Genomic DNA, 22500 nt, shown 5'->3' with positions numbered 1-22500 from the left:
TTTACTTCTGAGCCGTATCCCATTGTCAACAAAGTTCATATATATATATATAAACAATGAGTTTTCAAGGTAGGCGTGCTCGCACATCACCCACCACTTACCTCAACTTCTCTATTTCTCCCATTCAGCGATCGAGCCCACTTCGTCTTTCAACGATGCTAATCCATATACGTTCAGGATCGCCTCACATGTTCCCCATGGCCCATAAAGGGTCTTCAGCAAGACCTGATTATAGTTTACCAGCCTCCGTTCATTCCATTTTGGCAACTGCATCTGTCAACAACACGTCATCCAAGAAAGAAAACGTCGAGAGGCGACGTGTCGATAGTGAAACAGAAGAGGAAATAGATATAATGATAAAAAATAAGGGGATCTCTCGGGCAGATCCAGAAAAATGTATCGAAACTTTGGTGAGTGAGATGGCGGCATTATGAAAGCAGCTTCGCATATGAGCTGATCCTCGTCGCAAGGTCACACCACAAGCGCAAAACTCTTCCGTTTCATTAGTTACCATGAATGGCAATATGAACACCCCTAAGGAGATCGAGAACTTATCATCATTGGTACAGTCTGTAAGTACTATTGATAGAGATGACACAAGTTCTTACGCTACGCACACATCAACTCAAGACCGACGCATCTACAGAATCGAGTGTCGTCCTCAAAACTCCTCCCAAGCCAGCGCGCGCCAGCGCCAGCTACAGCCTTGTTGAGCACATCACGATTGTTCTCTCCGCTTGGCAAAGCAATGGGTGTAACCATCGTTTCGACATCAATCGAAAGGGGCAATTTTTTAAGCCCGATCCAACTACCTCTGGAATTTGTCAACAAGATAGTCATCATGAAGAGCCAAAGATGCTGAATGGACTAGGTGAGGAAACATTGAAAATCATGGCAAGGGCAGGTAAACGTGATCTGAGAGCTGGAGTGGTGCAAGAGACCTGGGTTGAGCATACCATGGCGAAGATGAAACTCGGCAAGCGGCTGGTTACTATTACTGAGAAGCCCCGTTTCTTCATTGGTGATGTGGAGGGACATGCTCTGTGAATTCTTCGCGAGGCAGCAACGATGATGGCCGTCGCTGAATTTTTTTCTTTCAACGCGTATAACTGCGAGAGTCAATGATAAACATCATTCGTTGATTAAAACAGTTGAGAGCTGAAAGATCGTATGTATGCATAATCAGTGGAACAATATCCCAAAAATAAGAGCCATTAGCTGGATAACTAGCCCGAGTATGGCTGAACTCTCTGGTCGACAGTTGCTTGCGCTAGGCTATTTCTGGCCAGACTCGGAATTGTACCTTTCTTTAGTCTTTGATCAAAGATTAGCATCAGCAGCATGTGGGATGTTCACGCCTCGTCGTTTTTTTTTTTTTTTTTTTTTTTTTTTTTGCTTTCTTCGCCTCCAGAAACACAGACCAGAAACTCACCATGTCCTTAGCCCTTTGCTGCCACCCTCCGGGTCCGCTCCACCTTCCGGCCTCGACACCTTTAGATGCGCCTAATCCTGCGCGACTCTCAAATTGTTGTACTTTGATCGGTTCCGCCCGGCCTTCGCCTGCCAAACCCAATCCTTCACCTGTCTTCCATCCCATCTTCGCGAGCAGCTGGTTGCCCACGTTGTTCTCTTCTGTCTGTTTGCTCGGCTCATGAGGAGATGGCTGTTTGGGCTTGGCAGAAGGAGGCTTGCGCTTTCCTTGATAGGCAGCGGTGGAGGCAGCAAGAGCCTCCCTTTCGGCACGGGAAGGAACAGCAGGTTGGTTGAATGCCTCACGACGTTCGGCGGCTCGGTCACGGTAAATCGATGTAAAAGGTTCGGGAGTAGACGTAGACGAGCCTATGGCATCTTTGCGGCGCTGACCAGCTTGACATGTCGCGGGATCCTGCAGGTTGTTCTGTTGATCCAAATACGTGTGCAAAAGACGGTGGCGTTGTAATTATTGATAACGAGCAAGGTATATCCGGTATATCCAGGAGCAAAGGTCAGTTCTGATCATCATAGCTCTGAACCCACTACAGGATACAGAGTAAAAGGGATAGATGCGAGCCTTGTGAAGATCCGATTGAGCGACATGTTTCCGAAGGATGTCCTCAGATTTGAACTGCCTTTGACACAGCAGACAGGCCACTTTGCCAGTCGTCGCAAAGGTCGACACATCAGTGTAGTCAAACTCCTCTGCCTGGGTTGCTGACGGCAAAACAGCTGGTGATGGTGCAGGCATCTCGCTGGGCTGAGCCGGCTTGTTTGTGAAGGAAAGTCAAGTCAATAGGATAGTTCCACATTTTGGATAAATGAGACTGTTTTACGTTTGAACCTGACTCTGCATTTACGGGTCGACGACTGCCGATTGCAGAGTTGGCGTCAGAAATACCCTTTGGTGGGGCGTTCTCCGACACGAGATCAGGTATGGCAAGTTCTGACTGTTTTGTGTTCCATTTGTTAATGTTGTTGGCGATCTGCCAATGTTATAGGTAAGCATGGGCCCAGAATGAAAACGATAAGGAGCAGAATAAAGTATAATGGTCACCTTCCGACTTGACGATGTTGGTGGAACGATACGAGCGCCTTTCGCTACCCGCATATTAGCAGTGATTGTTACTAAACACCCAAGACGTACTCCTCGACAGCAACACAGTATCTTTCCCAACCTTATCATCTTCTTCACCATCATCTAACAAGCTCCTTTTTTGCGTGATGGGAATGATTGCGGCCTCCTCCTTCTTCTTCCCCTTGCTGATGCCTATTTTGATTGGTTGCATGACGCCTTCAACACTGACTGGTGTCATCCCTGTCGCCTGTACGCTGTGAAAACCTTGAGAAGATGCCGCCTGCGACTGTGGTACGCCCGCTAGATTTCCAAGGAATGCTCGATGGGCTGGGGTAAGCTCGATATTTCCATCTTCACTGATACCTGGCGCTCCACGAGGTATGCTTTCCATGGCACCACCCTTTTCGTGCCAATACGCACACCACTGGCCTTCGGGCTTGTCTATCGTTTCACTTCCAAAGCCACCAAAACGGGAAGGACGAATGATGAATTCTCCACCCAAAGGACCTGCAGAAACGGGCACAAAAGAAGAGGGGTTAGAGAACGACGCGGCAACGGGAACATCATGAATGAGGAAGCCAGTCGGTTGATGTTGTGGAGAGAGCAGGAATGGTAGAAGAGCAGACGCCAACTAAAAGGACGTTAACAGAAAGCTTGATAGAACATAAGCAAACTTACCTCGCTGGTGGCCAGCTCTACAAATCCATAACCCCAACTACTTCTCGCTGACTTGTCGGCAATGAGGACTACTCTCACGATTGAACTTTCTGCCTCGGACTCCCGTCCTTGTTTCCCCACCATTCTGGCAATTTCCTGACCAATTCGACGAATGACTTCGTCCGGAGTTGTCATGGAATCTAAGCCACGCAGCAAGAGCACCCTTTTACCTCCACCTGGGGACCCGATATCTCGCATCCCGTCATGACCTGGGCGGACATACGCAGGAGCAGACTGATATGAGCCATGTCCTGAATGAGGGTTCTGTTGGGGGGTTGAAAAGTCAATCTTAACCTTGCGAGGGTCTGAATGAGCATAGAGGGCGGGCATAAGGACCGTTGGATAACTATTCAAGCGCTTCAATGATTTTACTTTCACAGATGACGAACATTATGACGTACTTATTGTTGATGAAGTCAGAAGCCCCGTCCAGGGACTGAAATTGAGCAAAACCAAAGCATTTTGAGGCTCCTGTGAATTTGTCACGGATGATCTTGACGCCCGAGATAGCTGCTTTATGTTCGGTGCGAAGATATCCGAGGAACTGAGCAAAAATTAATCAATCTGAGGCATCCTCGATATGTACACTATGAATACTTACGTCGTCTTCTGTCAATTCTGGGTCCAACCCGAGGAAGATCACATCCATTGAGGGCTCGGAAGGATTTTTGCCTTTCCTGCCGTGATTTGATTGGTCCCCTAGATCCGAAGCAGGCCCAGTAGAGTATGGAGCATCATACCTCTGGTGATATATTAACATCTTAATCCGAGCAGCACTAAATCAAGCGCTCACCGCCAGTTCTGGGTCCCTCCCTCGCTCCCATTGTTCATGGGCAGGATCAACATCCCTTCTGGATGGAAACTCCTCCCTGTCTATGGCCATCCCTCGGTCATATCCTCTTCCCCAATTTCTTCCTCTGGGCTCGTACCCTCGACCACCAGAACCCCAATCATCGTATTCTCTTTCATTCTGTTCTCGAAGTGGAGGAGCATATCCTGGTTCGTCCATATATTCATTTCCAGGGTATGGCTCCTCATGTCGTCTGCGATAGTATGGCTCTTCGTATCCAATAGATTGATTTTTCGGATAATCAGACGTTTCTGGGGGATAACCACCATACCTCCTCGAATCTGGAGCAGGGTATGGAGGATAGTCGTCATGTCGGCGAGGTGGGTATCTGTCGTAACGTGACGGAGGCGGAGATAAGGGCCTTGAGGGTGAGTAAGCCCTTTGTGTACGATCTGGCGACCTCGATCTGGGGCGCGGTCTGTACATGGTGTAAGTTTGTAATGGATGGGGAAGTTGCAAGTTTAAATAGAAGAAGAATAGACGGACAGCACCATGTGCTGAGCGGGGGACGAGCGTGAAAGAAGTCGATCGACGAGAGAATAATAATGATGATGATGATGATGTGTACAAAAAAACGCCGATTTTCCGGACGTGGCATTATTCCATGGCCTTATCATTTCTTGGACAGCGGGATCAAATCCGCCGACGCATGCAGTAGCCAACGGGTGCTCTGCCATCTCAAAGAAGCTCCTGTACTCCGACACTTACTCAACAAATACATATCCTTCAGAGAGTATTAACAATGGCTGGAGGACACGGGCACTTTGGTGAGTGGTGCTTCCCAAGATAAATCGCGTAGGCTAACACCATCCCCAGAACCGGTCAAGGTTCGTTCACACCAAGGGACATCACACAGTGGTTCTAATCTTTCTTGTCTTGTAGCTTGACCCTGCTATCGAAAGATGGTCTCAAATGGTGAGCATTCGGTTCGGATTGCATACCTTAAAGGATTGGGCTGATTTTATCCCAGCGAGAGAATGTCTACCAACACTTCCGATTCACCCCTCAGAAAACAAGGCAGGTTTTTACCTACGCCCTCTTATTGCCCGCCCTTGTTGCTGGTATCTCTTGGGCTTATGATGTACGTTGTTTGCGCTTTTCTGTGTTTCCACCTTGAACATAACTCATGACTGCAAACAGAAAAAGTACGACTGGGCTGGCAAGCAAAAGGGCTCTAGTTTACTCGCCAACACTCCCGCCAAGCCTCTTCCCAAGTCTGATGAGGAATAAGATGTATCATTTGTAAACCTTGGACCATGATTCTGTGAGAGACGGACACTAATGCAAAAGCTCCGGTACACGTGAAGATTATGGGTACAGTTACAAAAGAAAGAAGCAACGGATAGGCTACCAAATGCGTTTTACCATCGTCCACCGCTCGACCTCTTCAAGTTTCCATTTCTTGGCCTTTTTTACTCCATCCGTCTTCGGCACGCCTTTATCCCGTCCTTTGTCACTCTCGCCATTTCCTTGTTGAGCCCCTGAGTTTTGAAAGACCTTCGTATCAGGCAAGGACACGCCTCCTTGTGATATGGACGAAGAAAGCGAAGGGTAATCTGGCAAATCATCTGCCGCTTTGGACAGGTATTCTCTTGTTTGACGGTTGTATTCCTAAACTTTAATCAACGACATTCTGCTTATCGAAGAGAAGAGGGAGATAAAGACGCACAGTTTCTTCTTTGCTTTCTCCCACTGCTGATCTGCCATAATCATTAACGCTATCTTCCGCCTCCCTCTCGTCCATTCCTTCTTGACGCATTGCCGAGAAACCCAAGAGAGATAATCCAAGTATAATTTTGAGGAACACTAGACTGCTCTTCCCCTTTAGCATCTTGCCTCATATAAGTTTAAAAGAATATTCTTACCATCCCCACGAACAGATTCCCATTCCGATCCAACTAGCAACCTTCAAACCCCACCACACCATACCCCATAGCCCTTCTTCTCCTTTATCGCCAAATTCCGACTCTTCGGCATGCGAATGCGACATGGTCAGCATCCCTATTGCTTGCCAGGAGATCCGCAGAACCAAACATGCTAGAGGGATGGAGGCAAAGCCAAGACGCCGCGCGACCAAGGGTGATTGATCGAGCAAGATACGGTGATTCCTGCTTTTGCCGTCTCGGTGGCGACGAGATGAGGATGAAGTAATGGAACCAGCTAGAAGAACATCTTTGGCCAAGACGTCTGTGAATCTCTCGTAGACTGATGCTCGAACGTGATTGAATTTTGATATGAAGGCATGCTTCACCCAATCAACGACCATCTCCGACATGATCACGAAAAGTACAGGCTGAAATCAAGTCCAACTTAGCAATAGCAGGCATAACTGACGATGACTTTACCGATAAGATGGAGTCCACAAGACTTTTGCCCTTCATGAAGCTTTTCGGCAAGAATGCAATTTCAGATCCAGACATCTCGATCATGTTGCGGATTGCAATTACGGCCAGCATTAGACTCAACTGGAAGCGTTCGACAATGTCTGTAAAAAATATTAAATAATGAAGTCCCATATACGGTGAGACCATAGTCTTACCGGCACACATGATCTGGAAGAGATTCTCCTTTTCAAATTTCTTGAACACAGCTATAAAAGTTAGAATAAGTGCCGGATTCCGCCGCTTGGCGTGACTACTTACAGCCTTTGATCTCTACAAACTGATTACTTATCAGGAGCGACAAGAGCGTATAGTCGTAAGAATTAATGGCAACGTTGAGCGAAACAAGCATGTAGAAGAAAATGAGGGAGTGTGTCACTGTACACTATCAGTTTCATAGCCTGTTGAGATTAGTAAAGAAACTTACAGACATAGCCCAATGATAAAGCAAAAAAGAATACTGGCCTGGCCTGCTGCCGCTTACGGCCTTTTCCGCGCTTCCTTACACTCGGTGAGAGGGTCTCTCTTGCGAACAAAGTGTCTAAAACATCTTGTCCAAAGGCGCCGCAAAGTCTATCACCGATCTTTGCTTGTCTTAGTGTAGGATTTCTTGTCGTACAAATATGTGGCTTACCTCCAAGGCATTAAAGATGACATAGAGCTTGATAGTATCCTGGCCTCTCACGGTATGATACATTTTACTAGCGTCCGTACTCGCTAGGAGCACACCGGCAGGTATCATGAGGAGGAGCATCCTCAGGATGGAGTTGAGATGAGCAATAGGCACCGGCCGCCATGCTCGATTGCGAAAGAAGTTTGAAAAAAATCGTGCCAGGGCAAAGGTAGATCGAATGGGAAGAACGGTGAAATTATATAAGAAACCGTCTAAGCATAGAAGTCCTCCAAAAAGGGTCGTTTTTTCTACAGCCAGAGGAACTGCGAGGAAGTTGGCGATACGTTCCCTATGTGAACGATCAGCTGAAAGAAGCGGATAGCAAGGCAGTGTACAGACCATTTTCCATCAGCGATCCACCCTTCCCAATCCTCTGCACCCATTTCATCCTTCAACAATCCCCATACGCCGGGAATCTCTCCAGAGCTCTCTTTTCCTTCTCGCCCTCCGAGGGTATCATGTTCCGTTGCGGTGGCAGAGACCGGAGAATTGGGCGACATCAGCTCAGAGGTAGACCTATATCCCTGGTCAGGCCGGTCTTCTTCGCCTACCGTCGGCCTTCTCGATCTAGCAGGCCACCATTCCTCGACATCTGTTGCATCATCCCCATCAACATCATAATCAACGTCGCTTCGCGTACTTGTGTTTCCAAGCTGATCCAATATTTCATCTAGTTCATCTCGATCGAGAGTCTTCCTTTTAGGCGTCGTCAGAAATTCACTCGTGGGTGATGGTGGTAAGCTTGAGTAAGTGCTCGGCTTATCCGCAGATGATTGATCAAGGCTGGAGGGAACAGGCGGGATGAATATTTCCGAGGCAGACGTGTGTAAAGGGAGATCTATAGCTAGGTGCGGTTTACGTCGAAGAGTGGCTGAAGGCGAGACATGAGGAGGGGAATGTGGATGTGACGTTGAGAGAGAATCCTTAACTAAACCGTTCCGCTAGCACACCGTCAATGTCTTGCAAAAATGAATTTGAGACGTGTCTTACCTTGCCATCGACATCTCCATAGGACATCTGGATACTTGTATCCACCTCATCTACTGACCATGATCTGTGAGGATTATAGACAGGCCTTGAGGGGCCTGCCTCCGCTGAGGTGAAGGCGTTTCCTTCCTTCATGTATCCTGCTGTGGTTCGTATGCTACCCTGGTGAGCGAAGTTAGGGATGGCATATCATAATACGTTACAACTACAGTTGCCGGCCTCCACCACGGACTTGTGGGTATCCTCCGGAGACGGCTGTTTATTCCAGGCTCCCATATAAGGATGTTTGTTGTTTGGGCGCGCCTTCCTTTTTCACTTGCAGCAATTCGCCATACTCCGTGCATCTACAACTTAACATCTTATTACCACACTGTTGATCTTGTTTTCTTTATATTTTTTACCACCATCAACAACCAATAATTCGCAAGTATGTCCGCTCCTCTCAAACAATCAAACGGTGGGTAGCCCTCAAAACCACTCTATGAGCCCCGACTCACTCTCAGCCCGATGTTTGTTCCAAATCTTTTGCCACCCTCATAACAGCTCAAAACACCGTTCCCCCTCCCGCCCCTCAGCCCAGCTTCTTGCAGAAGAAGGGTCTTTTAGGCGCTGCCGGTCGTGGCGGCGTTAAGCCTGGGTGCGTGCGATTTTTGCTTGTGATAACCTGTGATATGCGTGTTTGTTTGTTGACTGACAGGACATGTTTGTAGTTCTATCGTTTCTCCTTCCGATGTTCTTTCACCTATCTCTGCAAAGTTGAACAGCTCTAAGCAAAGGCACTTCCAGAAGTGAGTTTCCCAAGTTCTCACCAAATCACAAATTAGCGGTGCTGATGTGGGGTGATTCAATTGTCAGGGGCAAACCCGTACATCTTGCGAGCCAGCTTAGTCAGCTCGCGAGCCAAGCCAGCCCCGCCTCTAAGGAAAATAAGCCCAAAGTCGACGACTTCTAAACAGATTGTCACACATCCGCCTCCTTTCCAAACTTTCCTCCCTTCTCCGCCATATAACTGTCATCGCTCTCGACCAACTGTCGCCTAACATCACCCTTCTCCCACCGACAATACTCTTCTCGACTATAATATTGTTCCGCCGTCCTGATAACTGTTGAAATTGTACAGCATGTCGTGCGGGAATGCATTAAATTGTTGCATTCTGTCATTCGGGTTATTCATTGCCTTATCTGCATGTCTATTTATTATCTCAACATCTATACAGAAGGCCAGAAACGTTGTTCAAGCCAAAGGGTTCTCTTGAACACCTGCAGACTCTGATCAATGACTGTATCAGGACAATCCAACTTTGAACTTACCGTCTCACAACGTTCAGCAAGGGCGCTTCCAATTTCGATGCCAGCCCCATCCACAATATCGGCACAATCAGTCACAAACTCCACAAACTCGTCGCATGTCCAGTTGTCAACAAATTTCAGCAATGCTTGCTGTGTTTGAGAAAGGTTTGAAGGATCGGCAGAGGTAAGAGTTTCAGATCGCAAAGATTTGGCATTTCTCCAGGCCGTCAAATAGGCCTGTGGTGTGTGTCTTAGCGTTCGGAAGAGTCTTGCAAACAGTCTGTCATTGGACTCACAATCTCCATAGCCCAAAGTAACACAAGACCTTCTTCGACGGCGCCTACCCCACCAACAGCGTGTAAAAAGTCTACATACGCACGTGTTATTTCATTGTACTCGCCCAACAAGCCACCTTCAGCACCATCATTGGCTTCCGGGGAGAAGACATCAAGCCCATGAGCCTTGGCAGTGGATACGAAGAAGTCTGTCTCGCGTTTCACGTTGGCGAGTGAGAATGTGAGGACCGAAATGGCTTTGGATGTGTTGGGTGACGGGGCAGAAAGGGGAGTAGGGATGTGTAGATGGGATAAAACAGAAGATGCAAACTGCGATATCACAGACACGCATGATCGGTTGACATTCGTTCTGATATGTTCAGCACAAACATACCTTTATATATCCTATGTAGGCATAAAGATAATCCTGCTTAAGCCAGGCCCTGAGAGGTCTGGGGTCGATGACACCTTTTCCAGCTTGCTCCAAGAATGGATGGGTGGTGGCCGCTTTGAAGTCATCGGCCTACAGATGAATACCTCGAGTCAGTCTCGGCGTTATGAGGGAGAAGGAGAAAGAAAGAGACAGACATACGTATTTGTTAAGGAGGTATTCTGTAAACTTCTGGGATGGCATTTCGATACGTGATTATGATGCGTGGCCAGTATTGCCGCTTTGCTACTGCTATACAGAGAGGTGTGTTATCTCAACCAGTTACATGATCTTAACGGAAGGCCGACGGAAATCCCCAGCGTAATTAATAACCCATCGAGCTCAGGATAAAACCAGACCAGCCCATATCTTCCCCGTCATCGCTTTCTTCTCTGGCCAGCGCGACAATACAGCCAACAACGAGATCTTCCTATAAACAGTAAGCATATACGGACAATCAACCTAGCCCCCTGGCTATATCCGGGCTGGGACAAATACTAGATACAACCACAGCTGCAACCTCTGGCACCACAATGTCATGTCCCCTCCTTCTCCCAAGCAGCCCTTGACACCGTCGTTACAAATAAACCGAAAACATTTGCCCAAATGGGAAAAAGTCTTGTGGAGAAGTCAGCCTTATCCTGACAACTATGTGCCTCCTGACTTTTTATCAGAGCTTAATGATATACGTAAGCTTTTTTTATATGATAAAATCGCAAGTCTACCCAGCTGAAATCCACGGTAGTACCCCGCCCACGGCCCCCTTTTTACTCCTTGTTGTTAGCATGTCTCCCCATTTCACAGCATATCTCTATTATTGCCGTATTCCTTGCAATATTTGTGGCACTTTTAGAAGAAAGAGTCACTCCAGAAGCTGTGGGCTGGGGGTGCGTGCTGGGTGGTATTAGTGGATGGGCAATATGGACTTGGGGCTGGGGTAGATGGGGTCCCAAACAGCCTCAAGGTTCATCGCTTTTTTTTCCTTTACAATGATCAATGCTGATAATACAGTAGATCCATTGATACCCACACCAACTCCACTTCGCACCCTTATACTACCTCCTCTTCTTCTTTCCCTGCTTTCCCCGGTGCTCGGAACCTTAACGTCCGCGACAACTTCAGATTCAATCTGGCCTTTAGCCGGCGGCCTTGGGTTTGTGCACCTCTTACTAGTGGATTTCAGGACAGGAGAAGATGTGAGGGTTGTGAGGAGACGCGAAAGGCTGAGAAAGCGACGGGGTAGTGTGGGCTTGAGGGAAATCGGAGAGGAGAAAAGGTACACATCACGATGCTCTAGGCCTGAGCGATAAGGTGCTGACATTAAAGCAGCTTGACATCGTCGCTGTCACTAACTTCAGCGCTTTCAGCATCCGTTGTGCTTGCTTCTCGCCTACCCTCAACAGCCCATGTCTTTTCATTGATCCTGCTTGCCGTGTTGCTATTTGCTGGCTGGCCAGTCGTAACAAAAAGTGTACGCGTAAGTTTACTCCTGATTTATCTTCAAGAGCCGGAAGCTGACTTCTTGGCAGGAGACTGGTAGAGCATTCTCTTTCCTATTGACTCTATCAACAACGATTCTCGCCCTATCACTTTTTCCTGCAACCCCTTCTCCTTTTTCCAGCGTCTTCCTCGGGCATCGTCTGTCAACACCAACAATAGTGTTTCTGTCGATTCTTTTTCTGGTCAACTTCATTGGCCCTGCCATGCTTTGGTACGCTTGGCGATGGAAAATCCGGCGAGGCGGCGGCTGGGACGTTGCGACAGTTCGAATTCGCCAGAGCCGGTGGCCATGATGGTGAGCGTCGTTCCTGCCGAATTTCGCCCAGTTGAATGCATTGTCGATAGTGGCATATGAGAAGTGAATATGCATGCGTACAACTATTAGTGCCCTTATCTACATGCACCCCGTCTACCTCAGGCCTCAAGACTTATATATCTTTCTCTCTGCAATCTAATCCCAAAAGGAGGCGAAAGATGGTTTTAAACCTTGAAGCCGTAACCCCTCATACAAGCCTTGTGAGCCTCGATAAAATCCCTGCAGTTCGTTTCGCCCTCTCCAGGAGCAGACTTGATGAAACAGTCATCCCTGGCTTGCTTGGTCTCCGGGCAGGCGCAACAACTATTCATTACGAGCTGAATGTCAGCACACTCATTCAAGGGAACAAGTTCGAACGCACGGCTTCAAGTTGTTGGGGTTCAGGGGATTCACTTCCTTGGCTGTGGCGTCTGGGGAAGATGATGTCGATCGAGGAGGAAGAGTGGTGGCGGGAGAAGAGACTTCGGATCTGTTCGGAGATGGTTAGTCGAAAGCGTTGTATTGCCCGATGATGCACTTACGAGTTAGCAACAAGAGAGACCATTTTGGATTGGAGTCAAAGATAGTGGAATATTAGAAATAGAAGCGAAAGGTATAAGTTGGAGGGAATTGCTTGTTAAATGAAAGATAGTAGTATCTGTCAAGAAGTGTCGACAAAATATGGATGAGCAAGCAAGACGCCAGCCCGCGCGGGCATCTCCGATTCCGAAAAATGTTCGAAAGCAATTGCTAAGGAAAGGGCTAATTAAATAAAGTGGTAAAATCGGGCCGGTTTCGCGGAATATTCATTCGACAACAAAAGTGACGCAACATCCGAACGTCCGATAACATCTTCTAACTCGATCCTATTGCCAAGTTTCTCAGCTCGCCCCTTGGCGGATAATACAGCACGTCGTATAATTGGACTTCTTCTGCTCTGGAATACCAGCAAAGGCCCTCCATCCACTTTTGCAGCTATACGCACCCTTTTAATCAAAGAAATTTCCAAGCAAGCCGCCCGCCATGCCCATCCCCCTGTTGCGCCCACTTACCGGCGCTGTTCGTCAACAAGCTCGACGAGGTTACACATCTGTCTTAGAGCAGGCGACTCAAAAGCCAACTCAAGAGCTCCCGTTGAGGCTACAAGCTATCAGGCTTTACAAGGAGGTGGGTCCAGTAATGACTCTGATTTGGGCAATAGATGAAATTGGTTTTAAAGCTGATGTGTTTGATCGTAGCTGCATCGACTCGGACGTGATTAGTAAGCATAATTATCAGGCTTATTGTTATTCAATTTGTCACCTTGATCTTGAATGAGGTACAAAGTTTCATCTTGCTAACCCAACCTCTAGCCCTGATCCTGACTATGACTTCAACAAGCGTCTACGAAGGGCTTTCGAGAGTATGTCACTGTTTTTTCCGCCAGACCGCCGCCCTTGGGCTGATTGAAAATTGCAGAAAATGCAAAGGTCACTGACCCCGAAGCAATGAAAAAGCAACTTGAATTGGGAGAACATATCAAGAAAGGTACCGACTTATTCTTATTACGACCCCACGAAACCTTGCTTATCAACTTCCCTTATCTTTTGCCACCAGAGGTTCTTGCCCTTATTTCACTCAAGAAATTCCGTCATCTCAGGCGAGCTTACCATCCAAACGAAGGTCCTCGTTAGATCGGAACTCTAGATTAACCACTGATCTAGATGACTGGCGACACGCCTCATTGCGTTGTTGCACAGCCCACGCGACAACTCATATTTCTCCTCTCCCTGCTATCCAATTAATTCTTTTGACGTTAACGTACGCGATTTCGCCCAGAGTCTCCGCTGATAGCCTTTTCTATATTTACTTTTCTGTCGATAAAAGCTGAGCTCTTGCTGACTGACCAGCCCCGATCATTGTAGCCACCCAACCTTTATTCGCTTTCTATAGACCGGAAATGCATAACCCTAATGTTACCAAAACTAGTACAAAATATCGAGTGCTGGGTATCTATATTCTACATCGTTCACATGTGCTGCCTTCTTTTCTTCGGCCCAGCAGTCTTTCTACCCTCACTAATCTCTATTGTCAGTACAGGATTTGATGCACGAGATTCAACTTAGTTGACTCACGCAAAGGCGATGTTCTTTCTCTTCTTTCCTTCTTTAGCCCTCTCAACCTTCTTGCCTTTCCTCTCGGCATACTTCTCGGGGTTGGTTACAGCCAACTTGACCCGCTCCTCACGACGTTCCAATCTCTTGGCCTGTGTAACCTGCCGCAGCTTTTCCCATTTTCGTGAGAAGGCTGTAGTACCAGTCTTTTCTTGAACGAAGTCACGAATCTGCGTCGCGAGGGCTCGCAGATCATCTATAAAATATGTATTAGCCTGCTGCGTTGGAATATACTCATCGAGATCTGACGTACCGACTTGCCTCTCCTCAACTTGTCCCAGATCACCGCCTTCATCCAGAATCCTATATACAGGGCTCAAAATGTGCAGCAGGAATCCCACAGCTTGCGCTCTGCTTAAACTTTCAGTGATACCCGCAAAGAAACGCAAGATGGACATGATTGGGGCGGACCATGGCTCCTATCCACATGAGATTAGCTAAAAATCACAATGCAGTCGTCTCATTAGACCTACCTGAGCTTGATAACTGTTAGGAGCCGGCCGATTGACGATGAGGTGACGGGCCAAGAAAGACATCCTGGACATAAGCCAGGTGAGTGGATTTCGGCTAGGCTCCTCAACGTCATGGTCATCTCCAACTTCTTCTTCGCCAGTCTCAGCAGACTCAACCCTTGAAGACTGGGAAGCATTAGTATTTTGCCGCAGTTGTCATAGTGACCACTTACTGCCCAGTGTTTGGAGATATTCCACAGGACTTTGACAATCTCGTCCGCTAGTTTGCCACTACCAATGATCCATTCTCCACTGTCTCCTCGATTACCCTTGAGAACCAAACAACCTTTTCTGGCGATGTCAAGACAGAGTTCGTCCCCAAGCATTTCACAGACAGCGCTTCCCTCAGAACCGTTGGCAAAGAGGTTGGAGAGAAGTTTGGCTGTGTCGTATCGGACATAATCATGGGGGAAAAGGAGATGAGGAACAATGTCTGACCATGGTAAAGCGGAAGAAGATGAAGGAGTGGCAAGTACGAGTTTGGCTGTGGTGGAGAGTGTTTGGTGAGGAAGGGTATAGTCGAGGTCAACGATCTCATCCTCTTCTTCGGCTTCTTGGAGCCTGGCAGCGCTCTCTGAAAGAACAGGCTCGATCACATTTGTCACTTCTTCTAAACCATTTTCGCCCGTCTCGACAAGTAACCCCAACACACCCATAGCTGCGCCGGCCAATGTCTCGTTCTCATTACGTTTCGCCACCCAGCTCTTGACAACTTCGGCCATCTTGGCTCTTTCCGCGTCATCTAGCCGCCTCCAGAGCAGTTTGAGTAACTCGCCCGCTGCTACTCTACATTTTTCAGAGTCATCATTCGCTCGAACGACAACAAGAGCCACGAAGAACATGCCAGCGTATTCTTCAATCAACGCCTCTGAGAACTTCTCAAACACAGCAAAGAGAACCTCCATCACGGAAAGACGGCCAGCTTCGTAGGTGTACTGCAAGTTCTGAGCGAAAAAAGTCATTTGGGACTTCAGCCGACCCTTGCCTTGAGGATAGTCAAGTAGGAAGGCCATGACTGAGCCACGACATAATTCTTGAACTTGTGTAGATTGAGATGTGACCATGATGGACGAGACACGCTCCATGAGGTCGTAGATCTCCGGGATGACAAACTTGCGGGTGATGATGGATCGAAGGATGGTGAAAATGGAAGATTGCCTCTCAGGCTCTTCGAGATCGGGATTAATGACTTCGATGAGGTATCGAAGTTGATTTTCAGAGACTTCTGAACTCTTACAATCCCTCAAAATGACAGCAAGAGTCTTCAAAGCTGTCTGAGCCACCTCAGACTCAGCAGTACCACCAGCATGCTTGATAACCTTGAATATGTTATTGATGAAGACATGCAAAGCGGGCTCGACTTGAGGAACAGGACATCGAGCAATGGCCGCGGTAGCTTTGAGGGAAAGAAGAAGAACATTGGTGGCGGGGGAATAAAGAGTGTTACCGATAGCATTAACCATAGGCCCAAGACGGGCAAGAATATCAACGTCGTCAAAGTCGAATTTTCCACGACGGAAAGCAGTGACAAATAGGTCAAGACCGAACATCACGAACTTGTGGGCGTTGGCCGGATAAAAGTCGTCTTCTTTCTTGACATCTCGCTTCATGACGACTTTAAAAGCATCTGGTGTCTCAGTGGGGCGAACCGCTTTACGCTTCGCTTTGAGATAGGAAGAGTTACCGCTTATGAGGGAGTAGCAGAGCGAAAGTAATTCTTGCGGACCGAGAAGGGAGTTTGCATTCAAACCGAGTGAGATGCGTCGGAGAGCTTCGTCAACCTGTTGCATAGGCTTAACCGCCTGTGACGCGTGCATGACTTCGCGCAAGGGACTGAGAACAGCACCAATTTTACTGGGAGAGACCAACTGCGAAAGAAGCTGGAAAGTGTCAAAGCCTCGAGAAGTAGCCCCTCGCACCTCTCGCATTTTGGTCTTGAAGCCCTCTGTAGCAACATCCTTGCCTGACTCGCCCCAAATGACTTCAGCGGTGACTTGAACTGCTAACTCAACAGCGTCATCGAGATTAATAAACCTGTCTGCCGCTTGGGTGGTGGCTTGCACTAAGATTGTATGAGTTGTCACCGCCAAGACATGCTTTTGAGGGCCGCGAGGAAGAGCAATTTCCAGTTCCTTAATGATTCGCACAAGCCATTCTGGACCAAGATAGATCGCGATCTTACAGATTGTTTCACGCGTGATATCTCGAGTGTCCTGGTCCTTGCTTCGAAGAATCTGAGCTACGTTGGTGATCACCCTAAGCACCTCAATGCCAGACGAGCTGCGAGGAAGAGCATGAGCAATCTTGACTATCCCCAAAGCAAGTGGGACCCTAATGGCACTGTCGGTTTCGTCCTTGCCAGAAACAAAACGTGAAAGGGATGGAAGCAATTTGTTGAGAAGGATCGCGGTGATCTTTTCGGGACTTGTACCCTCTACCTCCTTTTTCTCTACTTCTTCGTCCTCTTCTTCTTCATCGCCGTTTTCCTCATCTCTTTCGTCGTCTCCCTTACCCACCTCCATTCCTTCGCTCAACTCGAAATGGAACCCATCAATCACCGCCGCCACACTCCTTACGTAGTATTTCTGCTGCCCAGTTTTCCCGCTTCCGATACCCAACTTCATGTATCTCCCAATCAATCCATACCACTTGCCCCATCTAAGTTCTCTTGCCAGACCACCAACTGTCTGGATCGCCTCGTTAATAAGATGATGATCCGTCACATCAGTAGCACCTGCGATGATATGCTCAAGCAAAGGGAGGAAGATGGATGTAAGTGAAGATTCGCGGATGACGGTAATAGGCTCGGCAACGATATCACGAAGACGACGGAGAGCACGAGTACGTCTGTGAACTTGAATGTGGGCGATGTTGGTAAAGAACGAAGCTTCGTCATCACCGTGCGCCAAGAGTGGACGCATTTCCGTCAGCTCCGGAACACCTTCACAAGTTTTCACTCCGTGAGCGATCGCCAGCAATGCTTCATTCCTGACCAGCTCTTGCTTCGACTTCAGCGCCCGTTTGAGACCGGGGAGAATTATGGTCTGTAACGCCTCGACATAAGGTCCTTCAGAAGAGTCGCCGATGAGAGTAACGAACTTTTGCAGGACTGCAGAAGCATTCGTTCGAATAGACAATTCTTCGGGCTCGTTCAAGAAGAACAGCGCTGTCCTAAGAATGGGTAACCAAGCCCTAATATTACTTGGCAAGCTCTCAATCTCAGCATCATTGATCTCCTCGTATGCAGACAGACGTCGGTCAAAATCTGGCTCTTCCAGCCTCCTCGTAGAGTAAGCGTTCAAATCCGCAACAAGCTTGATTGACTTTTCCAATGACTTGTCGACGGCTATAAAAGTCTCGAGAGTGCTGACCAAAGCGCGACGAGATGTGGAGAAAAATAAGGTTTGGAACAGACTAGAGATCAGATCGTAGGATTGGTAGAAAAACTTGCTTGAGGGATCAGCGAAGTCTGGCGAGATAGTGTAAAGTCGCTGAAGTGTGGCGAGGATGTTTGTCTTGGCCTTTTCAGGGGTTTGCTTATGACGGAGCATGGGCGCAAGAAGAGTAGCGAGCTGCTGCGCTTGCGTGCCATCTTCGACAATGGTTGAGAGCCGCGAAAGGATACCAAGCAATCGACGGGTTATATCGTCATTCTGCGATGACTTGATAGACGCAACAAGACCAATGATATTGTCAATAAGTACCCGAATGTGAGGCAGCAGCACCTCCTTGGTGATTTCCTGATCGTCATCTTCAGGTAACAAGGACTCAAGGATATCAAAGACCCTCAACACAACCGCAGGTTTCACCTTAACTGCAGTCATACAGGCGAATGCTTTGGGCAACGTCCTGTCGTCCAGTGCGGTCAATTGCTTGGCTAAGTCGGGTTCGCCGGCAAGAGTAGCAATTAAATCAAGGGTTCCTGAAGGTGCTTGAGTATTTTCCACCTCGAGCTTGTCGAGTCGAGGGGAGATGATTGATTTAAAGATGATCGGGAGATATGGCTTGATGTCAAAGGTGACAGGCGAACGCAAGAACTGTACCAAGCGCTTGAGACCAATCGACCTGATATTTCTAAGTGGTGCCATTCCCTTCTCCGCCTCAATACCTTCACCCTCTTCGCCTTCGTCTGCGTCTTCCGTGACGATATTGGACACGGTCAGCCGTTCTTGGGCATTCGCCACAAGTGAGATGGTCGTATTAACCAGCCTTGACCAGTGCGAACCAAGCTGGGGACCGAGGTAGCGGATAACATCGGTAAGAAGTGAGAGGAAACCCATCTGCTGTCTACCTGGGACTTTCCCGACATCTTCCACAGTTGAGCCAAAGGGCTCAAGCATGAGGTCGACGAGCACACCAAGCTCACTCTCCGAACATCCGTTCAAGGCACTGAGCACGGCCTGTTTCCTTGCTCCTTGCCCCTGAGAGTTGCTGGATCGCCCCCGCCGAGAGGTAATGACACCATACAGCAACCTGATGATGACAGGTAAGGCTTCATCTCGATGCGTAGGCTCAATGACCACAACTCGGGTCTTACCCGTTGCTTCGGAATCTCGAGCGGCGAGGGCATAATCCTGGCTGTCAACTCCCAATCGAAGACGGGCAAGTTCATCTCGGAACTTGCTGTCCACAAGCAAGTTCTCCAAGGGTTCCTCGTAAGGTGTGAGCTTGGGCGACTTGTATGTCATTAAGCATTTAAGAGCTAACGTCTGAAGTCTGGATTCACCTTTGAAAAGGATGTCAAGGTAGAGATTGTGAAGCTCTTCTGATCGGAACGCAGCCTTGGGGTTTACAAACTTGGTAAGAAGTTCAAGATAATTGGCAGTGCGCGCTTGAAGCTGCTTGGTCGACAAATGAGTCGCAGATTGAACCTCATCACCCTGGTCTGAAGTGCCCTGACGAGCTACGGAGAAGACTACAGGGATGATGAGACGGGAGTGCTTTTCGGCAACAGATGGAATCGCAGCAAGTGTAGCGAGCAGTTGAGACTCATAGTTAAGCACATCGAGTTTATCACGCGAGACTTGGATCTGATGATAAAGTCAGCTCTGTCTTTCAAATACACTAATTCGCCATAGGGACATACACCAATCTCTTGCTGGTCCAACTTTTCTTCTTGACTTCTTTTCCCCCAAACTCTGCTAAACACAGCTTTACTCTTTTCCAAGTTGGGGCACCTGAACTCTGCTTCCTCTTCATCCTTTTCCGCCCTATCCTCGTTTGAACCTTGCTCCTCTGCCCAATCAGGATGTTTCGCGTCAAGGTCAAGAGTGACCGCCTCTTTAGCATTATTGGTGCGTTCAAGTTCCGTCCAAACAATCTCCCAAACCTCTTCCTTGTACTTCTCTGTAAGAGCCGACAGTGCAGCGATTGCCTCAGGGTAAACCGGGCGGAAGTTGACCTTGAATTGCGCCACGAGGTAGGTCACGATACCCTTTAAGACGAGTTTAGGCAAAGCCACTGGCAATGCAGAGATGGATCGAGTCAATCGAGAGATGTTGGTAGTCCTTTCTCGGACGTTGCGCAGTGTCATTTCGGAAAACTCGATTTGAACACAGAGATTGTAAATCTCTCGAAGAGAGGTGGTATTTTCTTCAGATTTGGGTGCGAGCGCCGTACCGGGGGCGACGGCAGCAAGGATTTGGAGTGAAGCAAGACGAAGTGTAGAGTCTGATGAGATGAGATTGGGCATGAATCGCTCAAGGATAACATCATGAGGGAGACTAAAAGCATTCAGTCAGTTTCGCACATCTTCTGTTGATAAACATGATGAATGGACACCAACCCCAGATTAGCGGCCCATCTCTCGACGTGAGGCACCGCACTTTCCATAACTTCCCTATTCCAGCACCACTTTTCCAGAATCTTGTTCAACCATCCCTTGTCCACTAACAAATCCTTGGCATCCTTGCTCACGTCGGTTTTCGGACTGGCAATAAGCTGGTCGGCAGTGCGCAAAAGATAACCGACCAAATGCGTGTCATTCCATGCACCACCTTCCTCCCATTCCGTCTTGATTGCCTCTAAACCCTTGCTATCCAAGCGATCCAATGCCAACTCGACGATCTTGACGACTTGGGGAGCAAATTTGTCTGCGTCGCTAGGTAAAGCAGGCAAAAGTTTCAAAACTTGGCCCGTTATTCTACGTTCGTTGAGATCGAGATTGGATTTGGTAAGAGATTTGAGCAAGCCAACGAGTGCTGATATTAGGGCTTGTCGCCAGCGGCCACCTTGGACATTGGATAGTCCACCAGAAAGGTATCCGGAAGCGGCGAGATTGTTGAGGAGGATGAGTGTAGAGAGGGGATCAGAGTTGAGGGAGGGAAGCGATGCCCTACCAACTGTTAGCAATAGCCTTTCGCGCATCGAATTTATAACTGACTTTGCGACGTGGGAGAGTATGAACTGCTCGATACCGGTCCATTTGAGCGCGATCAAAGCATTCACAAAAGAAAAACATTCCCTGTCATTCTGTTGACGTTCAGTGTTGGTACCTCTTCAACACCATCATGAAGACAAACTCACCAGCTTTTGCCAAAGACTATCGATGAGTGTCACTCCAGGGCTTAGCCATTGAGCAAGCTGACCAGCCTGCAATGACCCTACGATGCAAATGACAAGCGTCTTTCTCCACTGTTCCTTGATTTCCGCCTCGCCCTTATCCATATCCTCATTCGCGGTGGCGTCACTGGCCAACTTGGGCACAAGACTAAGAAGTTTCTGCATAAGAGGCTTCAGAGTCGCTTCGGGGAACCGCTTGCCTTTTCGAGTGAAGAGGAAGGTCGAGAGGATGTTGAGAACAGCCGTTGAAGAAGGTAGAGTGATTGTGTCAGTCTCCAGTTTGCTGATGACCACTTCGATGACTGGTTGGACAACCGAAGCGGAAGCGTGGTGGACGAGAGCCGTACTGACATGGCCAAGGGTCGTAACCTGTTGAGGGGTTGGGTTCTTGACCAGATTGTCGAACAAAATTGTATAAATGGCCAGAGCTCTGGAATGAAGCTGTCCTGAGCTGCCCTTTAGACTATGAGCCCAAACAGCTTCCATGCCCTCGACATTATCTTCCATCAATAAATCCATCAACCGAGCTAATCCATCCGACCTGGCTTTTCGGATGACTCCAACCCATGCATCTGCCACGCATCTGCGAACATAACGTTTATTACCTTTTGGGCTGAGGTAGGGATTGATGGTAATCCACGTTTCTTTGAGCGTCGACCGATTGGCTTCGTTGGGTTTGAGAAGGGAAAATGCCATGGTTCGAAGAACAAGCGATAAGGTCGAGTACGTTCTTTCAACAAGTTTCGGGTCAAGAGCTCGCAAAGCGCCAACCCGCAAAAGATCCTTGGCTGTTTCAGGGACATATGCAAGAGCTTCGCTCAAGCAAGTCTCGTACAGAGTTTGATGAAGGTACAGAGCCGAATCAAGCCCCGAATGAATATGATCTTGTCCATCATTGAGCTTGGCATAAAATTCATGGAATATCTTTTGGATCTCTGGCAAGTTGTAGAGAGTGATGGGAAGAGTGTTGGTGAGGGGAAGTAGAGCTCGCTGCAGGTCTTGGTAAGGGATTGTAAGGTCGAGAAGCGATAGGCGATCGAGCTGAGCAGTTAGAGGGGTGTTCTGTAGTATGGTCAGTTGCTGCTTGAGATGAGATGGAGAGACAGACTGTTTGTTCGGTGTCTTCATTGTACTGTTCTGTCTCCCATGCGAGGCCCCGTTTGTTGCCTGTGTCTAAGGTTATGTTTTTTATCTGGTCGGTATAAGAGGTGTACTTGAACCTCTTCTGCGGGGGTTCCTCCATGGCGGTGGCGGTGCTTCCCTGTATGAGGGGTGGCGAAGCGGAGGGAGAGTAGGTGTGTGTTGTATTTTTGGTGGACGTTCGT

The 22500-nt window shown here is 48.2% G+C and overlaps 10 protein-coding genes; 5 read left to right on the top strand and 5 right to left on the bottom strand.

Annotated features, from left to right (window-relative positions):
- CNAG_05580 (hypothetical protein) overlaps positions 1-1203 on the top strand; it is a 1257-nt gene extending 54 nt beyond the window's left edge. Inside the window, exons 1-4 of the mRNA XM_012198273.1 lie at positions 1-69; positions 178-410; positions 471-572; positions 631-1203. The exon at positions 1-69 is cut by the window's left edge and continues 54 nt beyond it. Coding sequence (XP_012053663.1) covers positions 57-69; positions 178-410; positions 471-572; positions 631-1047 — 765 coding nt within the window. The 5' untranslated portion in view covers positions 1-56 and the 3' untranslated portion in view covers positions 1048-1203. The remainder of the gene's footprint in view (positions 70-177; positions 411-470; positions 573-630) is intronic.
- On the bottom strand, positions 1154-4652 carry CNAG_05579 (hypothetical protein). XM_012198272.1 has 10 exons: positions 4062-4652; positions 3870-4010; positions 3670-3812; positions 3230-3614; positions 2621-3182; positions 2531-2574; positions 2310-2459; positions 2051-2242; positions 1433-1897; positions 1154-1314 (listed from the first exon to the last, which is right to left on the bottom strand). The coding sequence occupies exons 1-10, from the start codon at positions 4542-4544 to the stop codon at positions 1276-1278; spliced, it is 2604 nt and encodes an 867-aa protein (XP_012053662.1). The 5' UTR covers positions 4545-4652; the 3' UTR covers positions 1154-1275.
- A 129-nt stretch (positions 4653-4781) lies between these two features.
- On the top strand, positions 4782-5496 carry CNAG_05578 (hypothetical protein). XM_012198271.1 has 5 exons: positions 4782-4885; positions 4935-4945; positions 5001-5033; positions 5089-5199; positions 5259-5496. The coding sequence occupies exons 1-5, from the start codon at positions 4861-4863 to the stop codon at positions 5346-5348; spliced, it is 270 nt and encodes an 89-aa protein (XP_012053661.1). The 5' UTR covers positions 4782-4860; the 3' UTR covers positions 5349-5496.
- CNAG_05577 (hypothetical protein) lies at positions 5089-8345 on the bottom strand. XM_012198270.1 has 10 exons: positions 8163-8345; positions 7512-8113; positions 7134-7461; positions 6927-7083; positions 6761-6877; positions 6658-6708; positions 6464-6603; positions 5984-6411; positions 5788-5929; positions 5089-5729 (listed from the first exon to the last, which is right to left on the bottom strand). The coding sequence occupies exons 1-10, from the start codon at positions 8292-8294 to the stop codon at positions 5466-5468; spliced, it is 2361 nt and encodes a 786-aa protein (XP_012053660.1). The 5' UTR covers positions 8295-8345; the 3' UTR covers positions 5089-5465.
- Positions 8346-8488: 143 nt separating this feature from the next.
- CNAG_05576 (hypothetical protein) lies at positions 8489-9365 on the top strand. XM_012198467.1 has 4 exons: positions 8489-8616; positions 8703-8796; positions 8870-8947; positions 9015-9365. Exons 1-4 carry the CDS (start codon positions 8589-8591, stop codon positions 9109-9111), a joined length of 297 nt encoding a protein of 98 aa, XP_012053857.1. The 5' UTR covers positions 8489-8588; the 3' UTR covers positions 9112-9365.
- On the bottom strand, positions 9134-10460 carry CNAG_05575 (hypothetical protein). XM_012198466.1 has 5 exons: positions 10317-10460; positions 10119-10247; positions 9746-10054; positions 9471-9686; positions 9134-9419 (listed from the first exon to the last, which is right to left on the bottom strand). The coding sequence occupies exons 1-5, from the start codon at positions 10356-10358 to the stop codon at positions 9369-9371; spliced, it is 747 nt and encodes a 248-aa protein (XP_012053856.1). The 5' UTR covers positions 10359-10460; the 3' UTR covers positions 9134-9368.
- A 31-nt stretch (positions 10461-10491) lies between these two features.
- CNAG_05574 (phosphatidylinositol glycan, class C) lies at positions 10492-12580 on the top strand. XM_012198465.1 has 6 exons: positions 10492-10843; positions 10900-11118; positions 11169-11430; positions 11484-11631; positions 11684-12452; positions 12506-12580. The coding sequence occupies exons 1-5, from the start codon at positions 10693-10695 to the stop codon at positions 11945-11947; spliced, it is 1044 nt and encodes a 347-aa protein (XP_012053855.1). The 5' UTR covers positions 10492-10692; the 3' UTR covers positions 11948-12452; positions 12506-12580.
- Positions 11760-12736, bottom strand: CNAG_05573 (cytochrome c oxidase assembly protein subunit 17). XM_012198464.1 has 3 exons: positions 12492-12736; positions 12332-12439; positions 11760-12273 (listed from the first exon to the last, which is right to left on the bottom strand). Exons 1-3 carry the CDS (start codon positions 12512-12514, stop codon positions 12135-12137), a joined length of 270 nt encoding a protein of 89 aa, XP_012053854.1. The 5' UTR covers positions 12515-12736; the 3' UTR covers positions 11760-12134.
- A 41-nt stretch (positions 12737-12777) lies between these two features.
- On the top strand, positions 12778-14293 carry CNAG_05572. Of its 2 annotated transcripts, none has more exons than XM_012198463.1 (6): positions 12778-13116; positions 13188-13210; positions 13302-13351; positions 13408-13476; positions 13546-14018; positions 14070-14293. In XM_012198463.1, the coding sequence occupies exons 1-5, from the start codon at positions 12973-12975 to the stop codon at positions 13620-13622; spliced, it is 363 nt and encodes a 120-aa protein (XP_012053853.1). In that variant the 5' UTR covers positions 12778-12972; the 3' UTR covers positions 13623-14018; positions 14070-14293. The 2 variants fall into 2 exon arrangements, with proteins under 2 accessions (XP_012053853.1, XP_012053659.1); XM_012198269.1 differs by having other exon boundaries at positions 13408-13588; positions 13653-14018.
- On the bottom strand, positions 13868-22477 carry CNAG_05571 (U3 small nucleolar RNA-associated protein 20). Its single transcript, XM_012198462.1, has 10 exons — positions 22284-22477; positions 21140-22237; positions 20997-21085; positions 20400-20948; positions 19701-20337; positions 14788-19644; positions 14576-14740; positions 14356-14521; positions 14064-14298; positions 13868-14006 (listed from the first exon to the last, which is right to left on the bottom strand). The coding sequence occupies exons 1-10, from the start codon at positions 22416-22418 to the stop codon at positions 13958-13960; spliced, it is 7980 nt and encodes a 2659-aa protein (XP_012053852.1). The 5' UTR covers positions 22419-22477; the 3' UTR covers positions 13868-13957.
- Between the last annotated feature and the right edge of the window lie 23 nt (positions 22478-22500).

The sequence above is a fragment of the Cryptococcus neoformans genome, chromosome 14, assembly GCF_000149245.1.
Source record: "Cryptococcus neoformans var. grubii H99 chromosome 14, complete sequence".
NCBI classification, from domain to species: domain Eukaryota; kingdom Fungi; phylum Basidiomycota; class Tremellomycetes; order Tremellales; family Cryptococcaceae; genus Cryptococcus; species Cryptococcus neoformans.
This window is presented reverse-complemented; position numbering and strand designations above follow the sequence as displayed.

Coding starts and splice junctions, on each gene's coding strand:
- CNAG_05579 (XM_012198272.1), bottom strand. CDS start 4,544: ATGTACAGACCGCGCCCCAGATCGAGGTCGCCAGATCGTACACAAAGG. Junction 2,460..2,530: donor CAACATCGTCAAGTCGGAAG/GTGACCATTATA, acceptor TAACATTGGCAG/ATCGCCAACAACATTAACAA. Junction 1,898..2,050: donor CTCAATCGGATCTTCACAAG/GCTCGCATCTAT, acceptor TTGGATCAACAG/AACAACCTGCAGGATCCCGC.
- CNAG_05578 (XM_012198271.1), top strand. CDS start 4,861: ATGGCTGGAGGACACGGGCACTTTG. Junction 5,034..5,088: donor TCGAAAGATGGTCTCAAATG/GTGAGCATTCGG, acceptor ATTTTATCCCAG/CGAGAGAATGTCTACCAACA. Junction 5,200..5,258: donor GTATCTCTTGGGCTTATGAT/GTACGTTGTTTG, acceptor GACTGCAAACAG/AAAAAGTACGACTGGGCTGG.
- CNAG_05577 (XM_012198270.1), bottom strand. CDS start 8,294: ATGAAGGAAGGAAACGCCTTCACCTCAGCGGAGGCAGGCCCCTCAAGG. Junction 7,462..7,511: donor TGGATCGCTGATGGAAAATG/GTCTGTACACTG, acceptor TCGTTCACATAG/GGAACGTATCGCCAACTTCC. Junction 6,412..6,463: donor TTGTGGACTCCATCTTATCG/GTAAAGTCATCG, acceptor ACTTGATTTCAG/CCTGTACTTTTCGTGATCAT.
- CNAG_05576 (XM_012198467.1), top strand. CDS start 8,589: ATGTCCGCTCCTCTCAAACAATCAAACG. Junction 8,797..8,869: donor CGTGGCGGCGTTAAGCCTGG/GTGCGTGCGATT, acceptor ACATGTTTGTAG/TTCTATCGTTTCTCCTTCCG. Junction 8,948..9,014: donor AAGCAAAGGCACTTCCAGAA/GTGAGTTTCCCA, acceptor TTCAATTGTCAG/GGGCAAACCCGTACATCTTG.
- CNAG_05575 (XM_012198466.1), bottom strand. CDS start 10,358: ATGCCATCCCAGAAGTTTACAGAATACCTCCTTAACAAATAC. Junction 10,248..10,316: donor AATACCTCCTTAACAAATAC/GTATGTCTGTCT, acceptor ATTCATCTGTAG/GCCGATGACTTCAAAGCGGC. Junction 10,055..10,118: donor CCTACATAGGATATATAAAG/GTATGTTTGTGC, acceptor GTGATATCGCAG/TTTGCATCTTCTGTTTTATC.
- CNAG_05574 (XM_012198465.1), top strand. CDS start 10,693: ATGTCCCCTCCTTCTCCCAAGCAGCCCTTGACACCGTCGTTACAAATA. Junction 11,119..11,168: donor GGGTCCCAAACAGCCTCAAG/GTTCATCGCTTT, acceptor ATAATACAGTAG/ATCCATTGATACCCACACCA. Junction 11,632..11,683: donor TCGTAACAAAAAGTGTACGC/GTAAGTTTACTC, acceptor ACTTCTTGGCAG/GAGACTGGTAGAGCATTCTC.
- CNAG_05573 (XM_012198464.1), bottom strand. CDS start 12,514: ATGGTCTCTCTTGTTGCTAACTC. Junction 12,440..12,491: donor GTCTCTCTTGTTGCTAACTC/GTAAGTGCATCA, acceptor ATCTCCGAACAG/ATCCGAAGTCTCTTCTCCCG. Junction 12,274..12,331: donor AACCCCAACAACTTGAAGCC/GTGCGTTCGAAC, acceptor CGTAATGAATAG/TTGTTGCGCCTGCCCGGAGA.
- CNAG_05572 (XM_012198269.1), top strand. CDS start 12,973: ATGCCCATCCCCCTGTTGCGCCCACTTACCGGCGCTGTTCGTCAACAA. Junction 13,117..13,187: donor CTATCAGGCTTTACAAGGAG/GTGGGTCCAGTA, acceptor GTTTGATCGTAG/CTGCATCGACTCGGACGTGA. Junction 13,352..13,407: donor TCTACGAAGGGCTTTCGAGA/GTATGTCACTGT, acceptor TGAAAATTGCAG/AAAATGCAAAGGTCACTGAC.
- CNAG_05571 (XM_012198462.1), bottom strand. CDS start 22,418: ATGGAGGAACCCCCGCAGAAGAGGTTCAAGTACACCTCTTATACCGAC. Junction 21,086..21,139: donor ATAGTCTTTGGCAAAAGCTG/GTGAGTTTGTCT, acceptor GAACGTCAACAG/AATGACAGGGAATGTTTTTC. Junction 14,522..14,575: donor CTAACAGTTATCAAGCTCAG/GTAGGTCTAATG, acceptor TCATGTGGATAG/GAGCCATGGTCCGCCCCAAT.